At 41.1% G+C, this 21,073-nt stretch overlaps 1 protein-coding gene across 3 annotated transcripts; it reads right to left on the bottom strand.

Moving 5' to 3' along the window:
* Positions 1 to 4,422: 4,422 nt before the first annotated feature.
* LOC128234994 (uncharacterized) lies at positions 4,423 to 21,073 on the bottom strand. 3 transcript variants are annotated; one of them, XM_052949667.1, is made up of 12 exons: positions 20,857 to 21,073; positions 20,342 to 20,638; positions 19,530 to 19,650; positions 18,102 to 18,195; positions 17,761 to 17,835; positions 14,514 to 16,913; positions 13,864 to 14,006; positions 13,041 to 13,187; positions 12,550 to 12,766; positions 11,906 to 11,977; positions 6,884 to 7,044; positions 4,423 to 6,362 (listed from the first exon to the last, which is right to left on the bottom strand). In XM_052949667.1, the coding sequence occupies exons 3-12, from the start codon at positions 19,599 to 19,601 to the stop codon at positions 4,569 to 4,571; spliced, it is 5,175 nt and encodes a 1,724-aa protein (XP_052805627.1). In that variant the 5' UTR covers positions 19,602 to 19,650; positions 20,342 to 20,638; positions 20,857 to 21,073; the 3' UTR covers positions 4,423 to 4,568. The 3 variants fall into 3 exon arrangements, with proteins under 3 accessions (XP_052805627.1, XP_052805626.1, XP_052805625.1); XM_052949666.1 differs by having other exon boundaries at positions 20,448 to 20,638; XM_052949665.1 differs by lacking the exon at positions 20,342 to 20,638.

Below are 21,073 nucleotides of genomic sequence, written 5' to 3'. Positions count from 1 at the left end.
TTCATGACTCACTCACAGCGTTTAAAACTTAGTTGATATGAAAAACGTTCTTACATCAAAGTTACGGAAAAGCCAGACTTCAAGAGAGATAATATGTCCTTGTCATAAATTTGACATACATTCGACCAACTAGGTATTAAACATTCCCCCCAAATCTGAAATTTCAACGTCAGTCATTTGCGTGACGTACGTCGGATTTATACAAATATTTCAGAAGAACAGGCATGTATACATACTTCAAAATTGAAAACCATTTTAGACCGCCAGGCCGCTAACTTCACGCCACTAGGCCGTTGAAATGCTTGAGCGACTTCTTTGAAGAAAAAAAAGATAGTCCTTTGAGATTGATAATTTTTCCAGTAATTTTTTTAATTTATCATTGTTTTAGAGGAAAAGGCATGCATACATGCTTTGAAATATGATACCGTTTAAGGCCGCTAGACCTCTAGGCCACCAGGCCGCTAACTTCACACCACTAGGCCGCTAGACCTCTAGGCCGCCAGGCCATTAACTTCACACCACTAGGCTGCTAGGCCGCTAGACTGCATGATTGACTTTTATAAAAAAAAAAATTGTTTATAATCGCTTCAGATTGATTATTAGTGCATTAAACAGTTAGTTTATTATTGCTTGAGAAGAAAACGCATATAACAATGATCTGAATAGAAAACGATTTGAGGCCGCTATGTTATTGATGAATAAAAACGCATGAATAATTGAGATATAAACAAATTTAGTACGCTATGCCACCAACTTCACGCCGATAGCACGCTAGGCCGTAAGGCTGCTATATTCACGCCGCTAGGCCGCTTACTTCACGTACATCGGTTTACCTTCAAAAGGGATTTATGCATGGTGCAATATCCACTCCAGGAATTTGGAAGACAACTTTGTGTTAATCAGTATCGCTAGCAAGCAATCTCAATGACTCAGCCATTGTCAAACCGGACACGGGCGCTCGCTCGATTTATTCAATATACGAACTGACCAAGCGTAGAAACCATATATATTAAAACAATCAAGCGTAGAAAACCATATATATTAAAAGGCATTATGTATAAGCATCCGTGATTTTGTGGCAACACACTTGACTGTCAATCCAGGGTCGCAGGTTCGATTCCCCGCCGCACCACTTAACAATTACTAATCGTCTTCCGGGAGGGACGTTATATAATAGGGGTCCCGTGTGACAGTGTTATACAATGGTGCACGTTAAAGAACCAGGGTAGCTCTAACCAGGGCTGCATTTTGGCTGTGCATTATGCTCCAACAATATAAATGACTAACAATCTTATCTGAGCTCTCGCCGAATGGGCGCTGCCCCAGTTCGAGTATAAAAAAGCGTACACTCCTAGCATGGCTTTTTACTAACGGACAGATCATACAATCCAGAAGTTTTGTTACTAAGGCCACACCAAATTAATGTTTAGTTCCTCGGATTTTTGCCAAAAAAAAAATGGAGCGAGCGAGCGAATAAAAAATAAAAAAATTTTTTTGTCAGTTTTCATAAAAACCGAAGCGAGCGAAGAGCGAAAAATATATTTTTCCTTATATTCAATATAAATAAGATTGTCCAAAATAATTGCCCTTAAACCCATTTTAATGCCATCTTGAACTGAACCTCTAATGGACATTGGGAAAATGTCGGAAATCATACTATTTATTCATCCGTGTTTAGTACAAACATTATGGATAAATCTAATTTCTTATATGATTAATACATACTTTAATATGACGATCATTCATAATAATAAATAACCCTGCTTTTAGTTAAAAAGTCTACCTGAATCAGTTTAACATAATATGCAACTGTATTTAGACATAACTTAGGATTGATTTTGGATTTGTAAAAACTGATCACTTACTGGCATCATCAATCATCAGACTCCATATAACATAGACTAAATTTTGTTTATATTTTCACAGGAAATGCAATGACATGTGCTTATTAAAACAAAAAGAACAATTAAGGGTATTTTTCAGAGTACTTTTTTTGGTTATTTAGATGTTTTTATGCACCAGCCAAAAACGCCCCCCCCCCCCCCCAAGTTCGGAATAGCGGGGACTTTGACTTCCGGTCTCTCAAAACCCGGGTAAAATACACGACCTGCAGGGACACACTGCTGGTAAAATCCCTTCCAAATGGCCCTGCAACCCCGAATACCTATGTGAGGCCCATTCCCGACTATTTTCAATATGAAGACAAAACCACATTCACTAGGCACTGCGGGGCCACCTGAAAGGTAAAAACACAGCCCATTGCCTCTGCTGTCCCCGATATACCCCTGGAACAAGGGCGAGGGGTGGGCGGGGCAGTGGTTACAATTGGTGCATTACAATCCCGGATTATGTTGTAAATAAAACAAAATATAAGGTGATAAACTTAGGCTTACTTATGTTGAGCCAGTGTTTATATCGCTATTTGTGAAAAGATATTTGTTCATAACTGTTGTTTTGTCAGAATTTGATCAATAATGAGATTGATACATCAATTTGGACCAAACAATGACTCATGTTCCAGTTAAGTTGACCTGTGACATCTTCAGCATCGTCGTACCGAGGTAAAATTTTGGTCCCTTGTATTATGACTTGAATAAAATAGTACTAAGTTGATCATTCCGATTTCCATTCAAAACGAGTCACTAATTACGCAATATAATCATTACCAGTCTCAGATACACATGCTTTATTTCATAATGATTGCTTTGAATAATGATCCTTTAGTGCATGAGACGATCAACAATGGCTTTAAGCATGCTCAAAACATATTTATTGTTAAAAATAAGATTTAATTTCCAAACTTCGAGCCACATTGTTTATACCGGAAGCGGCCATTTTGATTGAATTTATTGAAACCCATGCTAAACCGATCGATATACAGTATAAAAACACTACCCATCGGTAACTTCCCTTTACAAAAACAAGAAAACTAGCGTAGAAAAATTAGACTTGATTATTTTTAGCCTTTTAATATTAAAATTATTACCTGAAAAAAATCTGCTTGGCGATCAAAATGGAGGTGCGGGCGCACAAAAAAAATATAAATATTTTTTTTACATTTTCAAAAAAATAGGAGCGGTAAATCCGCTGAACGAAATATCAATTTGGTGTGGCCTAACCGTATTCTTTATTAGGCTATGTGTTTCAACGTACCGAAAATTATCTGACGTTGACGTCAGGAATACAAAGCATGGTGACCCGTTATTCCTAACATTCTTTACATTGTTTTATGCACCAGTCATTTGTAACCAAGAACCCCCCCCCCCCCTCCCCCCAAGGTCCGGGGTTATATCGGGGGTAGCCGGGGAAATCGGCCGTGTTTTACCTTCCAGGTGGCCTCGCAGAGCCGGGTGAATGCGGTAGTTCTGGCTCCGCGCCTAAAATAGCGGAAAATGAATCATACCTAGGGTGGCTGGGGTGCGGGGGCATTAGGCGGAGATTTTTTCCAGCAGTTCGCTTACTCAGGGCGGGGTTTTACCCGGGCTTGGCTGGCCCGTAAGTCAAAGTCCCGCTATTCCCTGGACCTTGGGGCATGGTTACAATGACTGGTACATTATTGTTGTTGTCAAATTATTAAAATGACCTTATTGTCGTCATTAGTTCTGCACTTTTAATTCGATGTTTTTTATATTAACAAAGATGGGCTGGTTTGTGATTCTTATGTGTTTTAAGAGTTGAAAATTATGTCATTTAAACAAAATAATTTTGTACTTTGTTGCAGAGTTTCTGGCCAAGATTTGTTTCTTGGACAATTATGTTACAAGAAGAAATCGAATTTGAAAATATACACGAATTTTCAGTTATTATTGCAAGTAGAAAGACTTTTTTGCCGAGTATTCATACAAAGATATCATACTATATACAGGATCAGAAACGTGTGGGAGTTTATTAAATAAAGATGTTTTTTGAGGACAAAATGCGTTAATTATGAAAAAATGTTTTCATAATGATTTAATTGTGACCATGACCTTTGACCTTTTGACTATTGACAATGGCATTTGATGTAGTGACCCCAAACCAATAAGTGTCAGCTGTTGGTCAAGGACAACATTCTATTGAAGTTTGATGGGTCTAGGCAAAACAGTTCTCGAGTAATGAGTTACCATGACTTTTCTTTGTTGCATGTCTCTTAGTTTTTAACTATACTCACAAAACTAAGTAAACCAAATGAAATATGGATTGTGAAGAACACATTAGAAATTCGTTTAAATTTCAACCGAAAATCATGCATGTTGGCCATATCAATCTGATCGTCTTCAGTATCTTTATATACTAAATTAAACTGTCTCTCAAAGGAAAATGAATCATCATTGATTTTGCAAAAAAAAGTCAAGTTTTTTTTTAATAACATATGTTTAATACAATGATCATCATCATCATCATCATCATCATCATCATCAATAATAATAACAATAACAGGAAGTCTTTTTACAATATATCTACAGACGTATTCCACACAAATCCCAGGATATCAACAATGTTGCAATTTAAATGAAACAATCATTCAATTAATCTATACGTGGGATTTGTACAACAACACTGCGTTAAGTGCGTTCCTGCTTCTGCATTTATCTGATATAATACATCGGCCATTGTTGCACGCTTACAACAAACCGCTGGCCTTCGTACTCCGGTTTGCTTGTGACTTTAGACGCCATCATTTGCATACCATAGGTATCGCCGAGTTCCCTATGGATGTTAGTGAGACAAATATACACTTCTGGCGTGTCTATCCTTTGTCCAACCTCGTCCATATCCTGGAGCAATTCTCGGAAAAACTCGAGTTGGTTTTGATCGAAATAGATTTTGTAAATCCCTCCGTAGATATAAAACATTGTCCGATCACTGAACGTCTCAGTAATCTGTCCGCTTGCAACATCGGCCTGTCTTTGCTTGTAAAGTTTGTGACAGTGGTACAGCACGGGAAGAGCGCCGTTCTTCTTTCCAATAAAGACTAAGAAAGCTGCATAATCGTGACACAAGTCCTCTATATTGCTCCCAAAGGTGATCGGCATTTCTGATGCGGCGTAACTGCCCGCAACATCCGGAGGAAGTAAGGTTTCCAATCTCACCAGCGTCATGTCATGGCAAGTCTCTCGTATCAGAGACTTGGACAACTGTCCCTCCAGCTGTTTGTCTGCGTATGTAGAAAACCATACGGTAGAATTCATTTCCAGACCGCTGATTGACCCCTGCAGGAACATCTGATATGTCATGGTATCATCACACGTACTAACACGCAGACGGTCCTGGAAAGCTTGGTTGAGGGTCTCCAAAGCCGTGTCGTATTTCAGTGACCTGATCTGGCCTTTGGCGGCATCAATGCGACATGGGACAAAAACCTTGAGAGTTGAATCGCTGATGCTTTGGAAATGCTCAGCATCTTCACATACTTGGTCAATGATGGCATGTCCGTTCGGAAGAATTCTCACAAAATCCTGAATTTGCCGTAAAAACAACATCGGCTGCGAGCGAAGTTCTACAATCTGGTCCTCTATTTGATGTAGTTCGGCGGAGGAGAGATGGTCAATCATGTTGTTTGTCGGGATGAAATAGTTTGGCAGACATTTCTCATTTACTCCTCGCAGAATCGCATCTAGCATGTGCAATATGCAGGGTGCCGGGCTTGTTTCCCAATACTCTGCTGGGATTCTTTCACAGGCGTAAAAGAACACGCTCTTCAATATCGATAAGCTGAACTGTGGTAACGTGCTTAGAACATGATAGCAAAATGTTCGCAACACTATGAAGCAATATTTTTGAGACAGCGAAAGTCCTTCTCTAAACAAAACCTTCTCCGACAATGCAAATGAAAATTTCCACTCGAGGTCTGGACTTCGGATCGACGGATGAGACCACGGTATCACAATGCAGCCTTCTTCCATGACATTCTGGATCACCACCTCAGATGGCCAGCCTTCGCACCTTTCTCGGGTTAGCCAATTTTCAGCAATCTTTGGCCATTTGAAGCATTTATATCCATAAATAGAGTTTATGGGAAGTTGAACGGTGCGGTTTCTCATTGCAAATGACAACCTGAGATTATCGCCAGCTCCAGGATTCGGTGAACTTGGAAGGTAGCTGGCTTTTCCGGTCATTCCTCGCATTAAAAGTTTGGTATAACCAATGTGACACCCTGAGTCATCCGTATTTATACCATAATGCCTTCTGGGGTCCGCGTTGTCTCTTGCCTGATCAACCAAGCAAATGTACATGAGATCAAGGCCCAGCCAGGCTAGTTTCATCTCCGGTAATCCTTCACATATGTCGGGAAAGAATGTCAAATGGTGTGTACCTTCACCGGCGTTCCCAGTTACAGTTTCCTTCCAATGTGTATCCGATTTTCCACCACCATTGAACATCTGCAAAAAACATGAACAAAACGATGTTCATTATGACGCAAAATAGGATAGGGTTATTCGCTTTGATCCTTTGCAGAATCGCTAAAATATGCTAAAATCCGAGACAGTATTATTCTATTTCTGTATTTCACTGGAGTGGAATAGGAACTACTGTCATTTGCAATATTTATCGCTTCCAGACTTATAATGCGTTTATAATAAAAGGTTAATACAAAGCATTCTTCATCTTGCTTGGATGAAACCAGGAGCTATAGTCGTACTAAGAAATGTATACAAATATTATCAAAGATAATCAATGTTCCATTGTTTTTTAAACTACAACCAATGGGCATATAAGCGTACGTTTTGATCATTACAAATGTATTATAACAACAACTTTTCAATTAAGCACTGGTATATCTGATTTGTGTATGTTGTTAACTGTTGTTAAAATCATCAAATCTTATTATTATGCCTATATAAATAAATGCAGTTAACCCGAATAATGCTGAATCTTGTTTAAACATTTCAAACCCACTCACAGTTTCAATAGTATCCACCACTTCTGATGATACAATTGCAGCCTGGTTGATCACAAAGTCCATGGGCGCGATGTGTTTGAGAAGAAAGGACAGGTGCGCCACAGGTGTGCTGCTCAGCGGGTCCACGTGATCTTCTTGGAACACCTCCACCATGGAGGAACCTGCAATAACGCGAGGAGCAGATATTGACAAGTATTGAATGAAATTTGAGAGTCAACATTTGAAAGTGCTTTTGGTGGCGCTTGCGGCGACACCATCTCTGCCAAGAGGCAGTCACCAACTAGAACACCACATCAGCTATACCCTTGGAATGTTTTATTATTCTTTCATAAACCTGCAGGAATAAAACCATTATCAGTCGATGAGCGGTTCCATACAAATAAACTATAACCAGGCAAATACAGTTTAACGAAGTGGGCGCTATATAATTCGACGAAGGTTCGATCCGATACAATTAAACGAGAACCGACCAGATACCATCAAACGGCAAATGACCTTATACCATTTAACGATCACCGACCATATACCATTTAACGAAAACCGACCACATTCCATTAAACGGCAACCGGCCTAATACCATTTAACGATCACCGACCATATATATTTACCATTTAACGATGACCGGCCTTATACCATTAAAGGATAACCGACCAAACACGATTAAACGCCAACCGGCCTTATACCGTTAAACGATGTCCGCCATATACAATGAAACTAACATCAGCCCCATACCAACAATTAACGATAATCGACCCCATACCACTTAACGAGGATAAAGGGCCGAAATTATTCGTACGAGGGTAATTCGAACTATCCTATTACACAAAGACCGACCTCATACCAATACACGATGACCGATCTAAAGCCATTGAACAATGAAGGGTTTCATGCCATTTAATTAGTGTGACTGACCAAATACCACTAAACAAGAACGATCGATCCCTTCCATTGAAGCAAAATCAAGAACTCCATTGAACGATGATAAAAAAAATATCATTTAACGATGACTGACCCTATGAACGACCCATACCAACACCTGAGGATGGACGGCCCAATACCATTACAGGAGGATGACCTGACCTTTACAATTACCTAAGGATGCACGGCCCAATACCATTAGCGAAGAATGAACGGCTCCATACCATAACCGGAGGATGAACGGCCCAATACCACAACCGGAAGATGACCGGCCCCATACCATAACCGGAGGATGAACGGCCCCATACCATAACCGGAGGATGAACGGCCCAATACCATAACCGGAGGATGAACGGCCCCATACCATAACCGGAGGATGAACGGCCCCATACCATAACCGGAGGATGAACGGCCCCATACCATAACCGGAGGATGAACGGCCCAATACCATAACTGGAGGATGACCGGCCCCATACCATAACCGGAGGATGAACGGCCCCATACCATTACCGGAGGATAACCGGTCACAAACCATAACCGGAGGATGACCGGCCCTATACCATAACCGGAGGATAAACGGCCCCATACCATAACCGGAGAATGAACGCCCCCATACCATAACCGGAGGATGAACGGCCCCATACCATAACCGTAGAATGAACGAACCCATACCATAACCGGTGGATGAACGCCCCCGTTCCATAACCGGTTGATGACACGCCCCCGTTCCATAACCGGCTGATGACAGGCCCCATACCATAACCGGAAGATGAACGGCCCCATACCATAACCGGAGGATGAACGGCCCCATACCATAACCGGAGGATGACCGGCTCCATACCATAACCGGAGGATGACCGGCTCCATACCATTACCGGAAGATAACCGGCCGCATACCATTAACGGAGGATGAACGACTTATACCAATTAATGGAGGATGAACGGCTCGATTCAATTACCGGAGGATGAACGACCCCATACCATTACCAGAGGATGTCGGGCCGCATACCATTACCGGAGGATGAACGGACCCATATACTTAACGGAAGGATAAACGGACCCATATACTTAATGGAGCATGAACGACCCAATACCATTACCGGAGGATGACCCATCCCATACCATAACTGAGGATGAATGGCCACATACCATTACCGGAGGATGACCTATCCCATACCATAACTGAGGATGAATGGCCCCATACCATTACCGGAGGATGACCCATCCCATACCATAACTGAGGGTAAATGGCCCCATACCATTACCGGAGGATGAGCCATCCCATACCATAACTGAGGATGAATGGCCCCATACCATAACTGATGATGAATGGCCCCATACCATTACCGGAGGATGACCCATCCCATACCATAACTGAGGATGAATGGCCCCATACCATTACCGGAGGATGAGCCATCCCATACCATAACTGAGGATGAATGGCCCCATACAATTACCGGAGGATGAGCCATCCCATATCATAACTGAGGATGAATGGCCCCATACCATTACCGGAGGATGAGCCATCCCATACCATAACTGAGGATGAATGGCCCCATACCATTACCGGAGGATGACCCATCCCATACCATAACTGAGGATGAATGGCCCCATACCATTACCGGAGGATGAGCCATCCCATACCATAACTGAGGATGAATGGCCCCATACCATTACCGGAGGAAGACCCATCCCATACCATAACTGAGGATGAATGGCCCCATACCATTACCGGAGGATGAGCCATCCCATATCATAACTGAGGATGAATGGCCCCATACCATTACCGGAGGATGAGCCATCCCATACGATAACTGAGGATGAATGGCCCCATACCATTACCGGAGGATGAGCCATCCCATATCATAACTGAGGATGAATGGCCCCATACCATTACCGGAGGATGACCCATCCCATACCATAACTGAGGATGAATCGCCCCATACCATTACCGGAGGATGAGCCATCCCATACCATAACTGAGGATGAATGGCCCCATACCATTACCGGAGGATGAGCCATCCCATACCATAACTGAGGATGAATGGCCCCATACCATTACCGGAGGATGACCCATCCCATACCATAACTGAGGATGAATGGCCCCATACCATTACCGGAGGATGAGCCATCCCATACCATAACTGAGGATGAATGGCCCCATACCATTACCGGAGGATGAGCCATCCCATACCATAACTGAGGATGAATGGCCCCATACCATTACCGGAGGATGACCTATCCCATACCATAACTGAGGATGAATGGCCCCATACCATTACCGGAGGATGAGCCATCCCATACCATAACTGAGGATGAATGGCCCCATACCATTACCGGAGGATGAGCCATCCCATACAATAACTGAGGATGAATGGCCCCATACCATTACCGGAGGATGAGCCATCCCATACAATAACTGAGGATGAATGGCCCCATACCATTACCGGAGGATGAGCCATCCCATACCATAACTGAGGATGAATGGCCCCATACCATTACCGGAGGATGAGCCATCCCATACCATAACTGAGGATGAATGGCCCCATACCATTACCGGAGGATGAGCCATCCCATACCATAACTGAGGATGAATGGCCCCATACCATTACCGGAGGATGAGCCATCCCATACCATAACTGAGGATGAATGGCCCCATACCATTACCGGAGGATGAGCCATCCCATACCATAACTGAGGATGAATGGCCCCATACCATTACCGGAGGATGAGCCATCCCATACCATAACTGAGGATAAATGGCCCCATACCATTACCGGAGGATGAGCCATCCCATACCATAACTGAGGATGAATTGCCTCATACCATTACCGGAGGATGACCCATCCCATACCATAACTGAGGATGAATTGCCTCATACCATTACCGGAGGATGACCCATCCCATACAATAACTGAGGATGAATTGCCTCATACCATTACCGGAGGATGAGCCATCCCATACCATAACTGAGGATGAATGGCCCCATACCATTACCGGAGGATGAGCCATCCCATACCATAACTGAGGATGAATGGCCCCATACCATTACCGGAGGATGAGCCATCCCATACCATAACTGAGGATGAATGGCCCCATACCATTACCGGAGGATGAGCCATCCCATACCATAACTGAGGATGAATGGCCCCATACCATTACCGGAGGATGAGCCATCCCATACCATAACTGAGGATGAATGGCCCCATACCATTACCGGAGGATGAGCCATCCCATACCATAACTGAGGATGAATGGCCCCATACCATTACCGGAGGATGACCCATCCCATACCATAACTGAGGATGAATGGCCCCATACCATTACCGGAGGATGAGCCATCCCATACCATAACTGAGGATGAATGGCCCCATACCATTACCGGAGGATGAGCCATCCCATACCATAACTGAGGATGAATGGCCCCATACCATTACCGGAGGATGAGCCATCCCATACCATAACTGAGGATGAATGGCCCCATACCATTACCGGAGGATGACCCATCCCATACCATAACTGAGGATGAATGGCCCCATACCATTACCGGAGGATGACCCATCCCATACCATAACTGAGGATGAATGGCCCCATACCATTACCGGAGGATGAGCCATACCATACCATAACTGAGGATGAATGGCCCCATACCATTACCGGAGGATGAGCCATCCCATACCATAACTGAGGATGAATGGCCCCATACCATTACCGGAGGATGAGCCATCCCATACCATAACTGAGGATGAATGGCCCCATACCATTACCGGAGGATGAGCCATCCCATACGATAACTGAGGGTGAATGGCCCCATACCATTACCGAAGGATGAACGGTCAAATTCCATTACACGATGATGATAAGCCCTATTTCATTACTCCAGAGCTACTGGCCACATATCAATAAACGAGAATGACAGGGCTCATACTTTTACACAAGCATGACAGGCTTCAAACCATTACACGAGAATGGCAGAACCACACCAATAAACGAGGATAACATATACTTGTCTTACCTAATACTTAAGGCGAAAAGTTCTTAAGCAACACATTGCATTTAAACAGTTGAACTGATATCGATACAATGAGGTTTAAATGGCGTTACCTTCAAATGACACCTGAGTGGTTAGAGTGCTCTTGGGCTCAACCTCTGGATGGGAATATTCAACTGGTGTATCTAAAGAAAAAATATACATACTATTAAATAAATAAAAGAAGCATTTTAAGAGAGATTTTTCATATCTATTACCATACTTCTATGCAACCGTTTTGAAAAAATATCGACGTTCCATTCGGAGCTCCTCGGTCATTTTTCTCGAAAACAAGCTTGGATGTATGCCGGTACATCAGTTCATGTAGTTCGTAAATTCTTTTATTATATCATTATCTATATTTAGTGTTTTAGCTTGTATTTATTGATCTAAGTTTAAATGGATTGCAAGTGATTTGTATTTTTGCAAATATAATTGAGATTCCCAAGAGTAACGTCATTTAGTTTAACTGCTAAATTAAATACTACGCGATCTACTTGCAGCGGACTTAAAGATACCAATTTTCGAGAACGTAAACCGTTCTAATTCATCCGAGGTTGTTTTCGAGAAAAATGGCCGAGGAGCTCCGAATGATAAACGTTCATGAATGAACTAACTAAGAAATAGTGTTGTGTGACCATGCTGTATGTAAGTTAAGAGAGAAAAAGATATAAACGTAGAACATACTGAAAGAGTAAAACAAAAAGACACAACATGCCTTGCAGTTGGGCGGGTCGGAGGCTGGTGTAATGAAACTCTCCAACGTGCCCGAGGACCAACACGTGGTCTGTGGTGTGCGCATGAGCGCCCGGCTCAGGGTCATGGATGGTCCACGCGGCTTCCGTCCCCTGGGCGTCGAGCACCTGCACACTGTGTCCGGTCACATTGACGACGCCAACCAGCGCTATATGGTCTCCCCATTCGCCGTCGTTCATCTAAAAAGATAATGGAACAAATACAAACGAAAGGCTCGAGGGAGGAGATGGTATATATTATTTTATGCTAGGATGATGCAAAAGCATGTGAGCAATGGGCAGTCCAAATATTCCGATCTCCACCGCTTTTCTTACCTTTCACCTGCCAAAAAGGTCATACGCAAATACAACAAAAATCCACATGTATGTGGTAACTTCAGAAAGTGTTTACACCAGTCTAGTTTAGCTCAATTGCGAAAATAGAAGGTATAAGCTGTAAAAGACCTCTACCAACCATTCTACTGATGTATTTATCCCAGTCCTCCGCCATAAAGTCCCGGTAGTGTGTTCCCTGCCCCTCCCCGACGTTCGGATGTTCCATCAACCACGTGACGGCTGCCAAACGCAGTGATTTCGCATCAAAACGGCTGTCTCCTAACATCTGCGTGTGTAATCATAATTATCAACTTACAATATAAAGTTTAGAAGGATGTATAATCAGTAATACCCACTGATATATTTATAGTCACTTATCATAAAATAGTACCTTTAAAGTGCCACTTTTATTCAATATAAATACATACACATGTATAACAATCATACATTTTGAGTATTTAATCTTTAAATACTTACTTAATAATACATTTATGGAAAATATTATTTGCCGATGATAACAAGATTGTAACCGTGCAATTAATAGCTTAAAACGCAAAAATATAAAATGATTGGTGAATGCTAAAAGATTTACTGTGATCTTCTGTCGTGTCATAAGGTAGAAATACTGTATTTTCTGCACCTTTCGTTCAAATTAAACTAGGTACCCTTTATAAGAACCATTGTTTTCGACATTTATTTATCCTTTTTGGAAAATTAAAACAGATGTTTTAATTGTGGTAAATCTTTTTTTGAGTAAGAATGCATCTTTAAAAGTGGATCATATCAGCCAAAACATACAGTATATCAAGCAGGCCTCGTTTTTTATAACAATTATAGTAATGACTTATACAAATCGTTTCCCTTTCATATTTAATATCAAATGCTGATAATATATATTATAAATTGTATGTAAACATTTATGTTTTGTGTATCTGCTGAAAAAAAGCATCATTGTAATTCACCTCTAGTTGATCGATAACAGCGGCGAACATGCAATTCCCGTCAGGGACGACATCCCGCACCTCATAACCCTCCTTTTGGGCACACGTGATCAGGGCCCTCATTGCACGTAGGTTTTCTCCTCGACAGTCCCGCCGACCGCAACCTGAATAATTTATACGTTGATTTGTCATAGACATTAAAATGCCGAAATATAGTATATTTTACATAGCACAAAAATATTAGGTTCGAGTAACGGGGAAAAGCGCATTTTTTAAATAAACCAATTGGGATCATGCCATGTCCTAAACATTCCTTTTTGCAGCTTTAGAAATCATGTTTCAATCCAAATTTTGCGATTACTCATTTCACACAAAAATATGATACCAAGCTCAAATGGTATTTAAAAGTGATCTTAAACGCATCATTTTTTATATCTAAATTCATGTAAATGCATAGCCCCACTATATCAAATTTTATATACTATGCAAACATCTTAAGAAACTAATAATTATGTTTTTGTTTGTGTCCATAAACAAACATTCTGCTCTTCTGTTAAAACAATTCGTGTCTAAATCCATGCCTTGCACATGTATGCATTTTGTATTTGCTATAAACATGTCTGATATGTTTAATGCAATAAAATGTTGAATTAAGTTGAATAAAATGTTACCTGCACAATAGGGTTGAGCGCCGCTCTTGGAATGTCTGAGTTGCTCGAACGCCCTATGGTGACTCTTTGCGGATCTCCCCATTGCAATTACTACACTAAATCCGGGTGACCCTTTATCCTCATCCTTTGCGCCGGCGTCTTTCTTGTCTTCATTATCAAGCGGATCAAAGGAAAAAACCAAGAGCATGCGTTGACCCTGTGCGTGTTCTTCTTTGTCGCCATTTTTGTTACGTTGGCCAGTTGACCTCGAAGGAGTTAGATTTTTGTTCTTATTCTTTGTCATTTTGTTGCTACCTCCTGTTGTTCCCATTGTATCAGACGGAGGGACAGATGGTGGTCGGGCAGACACTGGTGTCAGACCAATACTAGCTGTGAAACCTCGTCGACTTTGTTGTTGTGTGGTTGTTTCTCCAGATGACTTTTCCTCTTCTGAAGTTTTATTCCCTTTTCTCAGGGTTTCCATCGCAGTTGGAACAACATCATCATCACTTGAGTCATCCCGAGACTCGCTCAACGAAGGCTTTAATTGTCCTTGTTGAGTTTTGTTTTTATGCTTTGTCATATTGGCGCTCCCTCCCATTGTTCCCATTGTATCAGACGGAGGGAGAGAATGTGGCATGGAAGACACTGGTGTCAGACCAACACTACCCGTGGAAGCTCGTTCATTTCCAGGTGTGGTGACTCTTTCTCCAGATGACTTTTCGTCTTTTGCAACCTCATCTTCCGCGACAGACCTCATGTCTTGCTTGTAATGGCTATTGTACGATGTATTGTTTCCAGATAGTTGTGCCTTTTCTTTGGGGAGCTCTTCCTTCTTTAAATTGTTCTTTGCTATGTCATCTATGTCGTTTTCTTCTCTATGTGTTATTTCGGTCTCATCATCGCCTACAACGTTCTTTAGCTCTCCAGTCTCCCGTTCTCTATTGCCAACATTTATTTGTCTTTGATGTCCATGATTTTTATCGCGTTCTGTTTGATTTTGCGTGACAAAAGTTGTTTCTTTATATTGCGTCTGAATCCTTTCAAGCAGATTTTTCTGCTCCTGTTTCAATTTAGCAATCCTCAACTGTTTCTCGCTAATGTGGCCAGCGATTATCAAGGCGTAGGGAATATCATCATATGCTGGCGTATCGTCCTGAAGAAGTTCTTCCTCCGTAATGGCTGGATATCGTTGTTGGTAAGATCCTTCTCCCTGGCTACCAAAGCTCCCACTAGGGTACTGGGATCTGGAATAACGTTGGAAATTGGACGCCTTTAACTCTACCTGGGTAGATGACCCAGAATATCCCTGTTGGTGTAGGGAGTTCCCTGTGTTGTCTGACCTTGAATGTCCTTGTTTATATGAAGATTGTGAATCTCCCGAAAAGGGCGGCCTTGAATATCCACCCTGGTGATATGGATCGCCTGATTGTTTATATGAAGATTGTGAATCTCCCGAAAAGGGCGGCCTTGAATATCCACCCTGGTGATATGGATCGCCTGGTTGTTTATATGAAGATTGTGGATCTCCCGAATAGGGCGGCCTTGAATATCCACCCTGGTGATATGGATCGCCTGGTTGTTTATATGAAGGTTGTGAATCTCCCGAATAGGGCGGCCTTGAATATCCACCCTGGTGATATGGATCGCCTGGTTGTTTATATGAAGATTGTGAATCTCCCGAAAAGGGCGGCCTTGAATATCCACCCTGGTGATATGGATCGCCTTGTTGTTTATATGAAGATTGTGGATCTCCCGAATAGGACGACGTTGGATATACACCCTGGTGATATGGATCGCCTGATTCTTCATATGAATGGTGTGAACCTTCCGGAAATGAGGACGTTGGATATCCACCTTGGTGATATGGTTCGCCTAAATCCTCTGGGTAGTTTTGATATGTCGGATCATACTCGTCACCCTGCCTGTATGCACCATCCTGGAACTGTGGAATATCAGGATATCCCCGGTCGTCATAAAACATTTGATCGTCAGGGAACTGGGGATAACTGCGATCGCTCTGACGACCTTGATCTTCACGGAAGTCGGAACTTTCAGGACGTCTAGAGAAGTCTACATTTCTTTGGTAAGAAGAAAATTCAGAACCTGATTTCTTGGTTTGTCTTTGGCTTGGTTGATGTCCTCTGTAGTGGGAATAATTTCCCTGACCATTGCCACTACCGTTCTCCCAGGGGATATCCTCGTCGTAGAAGTCATCGTCGAAATCACCATGTGAGGACACATGTGCATCCTGTACCATGTTTTTGTTTTTATTACCTACAGTCTTGCTAAAGGTAGAATACCCTTGATAGTTATTGGCGACGGCAGTTCGATTGTTTTGCATTGTTTGTGCGTTCAAGCTGGTCCTTCTTGTATCGGCCGGTCGTGTCAAGTCATTGCTATTGATTTGGCCGTTATTACCTAGAATAGTCGGTATAATTTACAAGTTAAAATAAGTTGCTTATACAATTAATTTAACTCTTTATCAAAGGAGATTAATGATATTGATGACTGTTCAAAAATTGTAAGTATAGTTTGTGTTGATGTATTACAAACGAAACAAATTAATTCCAAGGAAATTACTTATAGTGCATTGATGGTAAGTTGACTTCATGACCCAATATATTATTCGACTCAGTCAAGTGATTGCCTTTATCACAATTCTGGAAATGGGGCGGGGACCTTTTTGATTGGCAAAACTGAGTATACTAAAGTCGGGACTTCCAAATTTGCCTACAAAATGAACAAGAAAGCATTAAAACGTAACCAGAAAAGATAAAAAAAGATGTGATTTAGTTTGTTTCCTTAATAATACACAAACCTTGCCATAAAAAATGTTTTAGGGTTCAATTTCGTATTAAAACTATTTATTCATTATTTACTGGGGGTTGAAAAAACTAAAATAAAGGATTTTACTTTTACACTTGGGAATGAAGTATATGTGAAGTATTTGAAAAGGGGCCGAAATTTGGACCCAAATTATTGGTCAAAAGAAACAACATTGCACGTCCAATTATAACCAAAAAATGCCTAAAATTCTTCGCTCTAATTGGCCTGTTTGAAACGATAAACTAAAGGTGAAAAAACAGCACAAACAATTAATGAGGAACAGGAAAATAGCAACTGCTCTCAAGATAATTTAAACATAACATACATAACGTTCTTAACACTCTGATAATTAAATTATTTATATTTTTTACTAATTTATATTTAACAACTATTGTTTTTATGTTCTGACACTGAAAACGTCGGTAAACTACTTGTGTACCTTTCACGCTTGTCGGGGCCTCAATACTGGAGTGCGTTGGGCGAGTCACCACAGGATCGGTGACCGGGCCTCCCTCTGTAACCAGGTAAGAACTAGTCATATGACTTTATTACATAGACAAAGCGGCTTATGTTAAAAATAAACAAAACTGAAAAGTAGAATACTGATTCAACATTTTATTCTTTTTTTTAAATACACATTAAGATAAATAGATGTAACATCATGTAAGTAACATTACGTAAGGATGATACCAAGAGTGTATTATGAGAAGTATGAATAATATATTTAAATAAGTCTTAATCCCCATTTTTAATAATTCATGTGTGGACCTCATTACTTACTAAGCGTGATGAATGCGTCACACTCGCACTTCCGCTTACGAACCGGATGGGACGTCATTTTCGCTTTCATTGCGCAACAACTCAGACAAAACCCCTAGAAAGAACACATAGAGAGATATATTAGCTCCTAGCCCTTAGCTGCCTTGTTAATCTTCGCGATTCTACCTAATAGTAGTATGTGTCTGTTGTTCAATGAAATTTAATGATACAAATAAAACTTTAAATAAACTAAAAACTCATCTCAATCAAGTCAAATATATTTATACTAGATATGGATAACAAGTGTTATACATCCGCTGTTATTCGGCCAAAACATGTGTTTGTTTCTTGTCATTTGGCCAAAACGATCGGGTACAGGGGCGGTTGCAGGATTCGACGTTAGTGGGGGGCGTAACGTAGGGGCGTATCCTATTTACTAGCGCCCCTCCCTCAGAAACGAAATTTATTTGGTTTAAATTGATGGCATGGGTGTTTGGGAGTCCTCCCCGTAGAAAGTGTTAACAATTTATAGTCTGAAATGGTGCATTTGGTGCGTATTTTATTACTTTTCTTCTCCTATATTGAAACTTGTAAACTTGGACGATTTTTTTAGGGGGGGGGGGGCGCCGGGTAACCCCCCCCCCCACAAACACACACACTGAACCCACAAGTTGGGTATAACGTGGGGTATAGTGAGTAGTCGTGTTTGCAGGACATACATGATTGATTGTGTAATAGTAAGATGACGTTCTTAATCATTAAGATTTTAATTCAAGTCATCTAACTGACTTACAGAATATAACCTCATTGGCTGACACATTCTTACGCAAACTCTGACGCAGGGATTGTGTATCGGATGAGTGGCAGTAGGCGGACCTTTAAACACCCGCGAAAGTTGAAATTCTTAATAATTAAGCCTAATACTTAATGATTGCCTATCTGCAATTCCATTGGCTGCATGTAGGTTGTATTCGTAACAATGTTATGGTCTGAATTCAAGTCCTTTTTCGATATTGATGTTCACAATAAGCTGGTGCCTCTTTTGATAAGAATGGAAAACATAGCTTGAATGATATTGAATATTAAGGGTAAACAGAGAAGTAGCACTTTCGCAGCACCATATCCGATCTCCTCACCCCTGAAATTACCCGAGCGAACTATGTACGTCTTTTTTGTGGGAAAGATTGCATGAAATACACATTGAAACATTCATTTAGGGCTTAAATTACCCCAAACCAAATAACACGTTAAAGAGGCATTAATTTTCAATTATGTGAAAGGAGGCACGCATCGCAAGTAGTTAACTTAAGTTGCACCCTCTTACGCAAAATCCTATGTCCACCTCTGAACAGGAATCTCAATTTAAACGCGTTTTAGCTGACTAGTTAGATGATTTTATCAGGAAATATTGTTATTTAATCATTTTTTGTTCAATTTCCCAATTCTCACCTTGTGACATACTGGGCATGTTTCCGGTTGTAGCCCGACATCAGCCGCGCATGCGCAACACCGGAGCGGCATCCTCTTCTAACTAATTTTGCGTCTATAGCTCAACCTGATTCTCATTTATCTGTAAAATATATCGTATACGATAAAATACATGTTCTACCATGTGTGAGTGTTTCCTTTCGTTTCGCCTGTTCAGTAAGTACCATATCGTAAAGATCAGAAGTAGGTGGCGTATAACCGTGCTGTAACTATCGTGTGGATACATTACAACGCTATTCCCTTATATGCACGCTACTTATTTGACGTTGTCCTTCCAAACATGGTACAAATCAGTTACTCCACCCACTATCCTCGTCATTGAGATTAAAGCTGCACTCTCACAAATATACCGTTTTTACAACTATTTATTTTCTGTCTTGGAAAGAACACATTTATGTGTAAATATCTGCAAACCAATGATAAGAGGTTGCTGACAAAATATCAGATTGCAGATTTTCATATTTATGTTCAAAAAAATAATGTTTTAGGTATAAAACACCAATTTTTGAACTTAAATGTAAAAATCTGCGATCTATTTTTTTGTCAGCAGTCTTTTATAATTGGTTTCCATGCATTTTCGCAAAAAAATGGCTTCGTTCCAAGACAAAAAAACAAAAAGTTGTCAAAACGTCCAATCTGTGAGAGTGCAGCTTTAAACAGTAACTTCAATAACTCGGAGTGTGGTCACAATACCTAGATACTACTTGTCCGAAAAACGAATAAAAGACCGGTACTACTATTAAAACTGAGCTTTACAAGAAACATCAACATACACTTGTATTTCCATGCAAATAATGCATCAGTCAGTTGTAACCACGCCCCCCCCCCCAGGTCCGGGGGTATACCGGAGATAGCCGGGGAAATTTGCCGAGTTTTTACCTTCCAGGTGGCCCAACAGTGCCGGGTGGGTGAATGCGGTGGGTTTGTCTTCGCGCCAAAAATACGTAGAGTCCCAGGGGTGCGCGGGCATTTGGTGGGGATTTTACTAGCAGTTCGTCTCCGCAGGGCGACGTGGGCCAAAGTCAACGTCCCCGCTATTTCCCGGACCTGGGGGCCGTGGTTACAATTGACTGGTGCATAATCAAAACGGAAGTAGATTTAACACAAAATTAAATAATATACTGTGCATTATGTTAAATCGAAAGTTGCTTTATGGTAATGTTATAAAAATGATAAAATTGTTTATTATATAAAAACATATTGACATAAGTATAGCCATTTATTTTATGATAAAGTTTTCCATTTACAAAATTGTCTTAAAACATATCTTATATTAAATCTTACTCACCCGAAAGCTTTATTTAAATCAAGATCTAGCTATTCTTAAGCTTTGTCCTGGCTTAATTGAAAACAATCAAATGTAACGAACGGCTATCGACAATATTCCAGTATCGTATGAAACGATCATGCTATAATTCGCCCCTATAACAACTGTATTTACCAGCGTATTTTCCAAAATACATAGGTTTAACCATTTTAAACCAAAAGTAGAAAACCTAACACTT

This window comes from Mya arenaria, chromosome 5, assembly GCF_026914265.1.
Source record: "Mya arenaria isolate MELC-2E11 chromosome 5, ASM2691426v1".
In the NCBI taxonomy this organism is placed as follows: domain Eukaryota; kingdom Metazoa; phylum Mollusca; class Bivalvia; order Myida; family Myidae; genus Mya; species Mya arenaria.
The sequence above is the reverse complement of the archived record's forward strand: the minus strand, read 5'-3'. Positions and strand labels throughout refer to the sequence as shown.

Coding starts and splice junctions, on each gene's coding strand:
- LOC128234994 (XM_052949667.1), bottom strand. CDS start 19,601: ATGCCGCTCCGGTGTTGCGCATGCGCGGCTGATGTCGGGCTACAACCG. Junction 14,007..14,513: donor CGCTCAACCCTATTGTGCAG/GTAACATTTTAT, acceptor TAAATTATTCAG/GTTGCGGTCGGCGGGACTGT. Junction 12,767..13,040: donor ATAAATACATCAGTAGAATG/GTTGGTAGAGGT, acceptor TTATCTTTTTAG/ATGAACGACGGCGAATGGGG.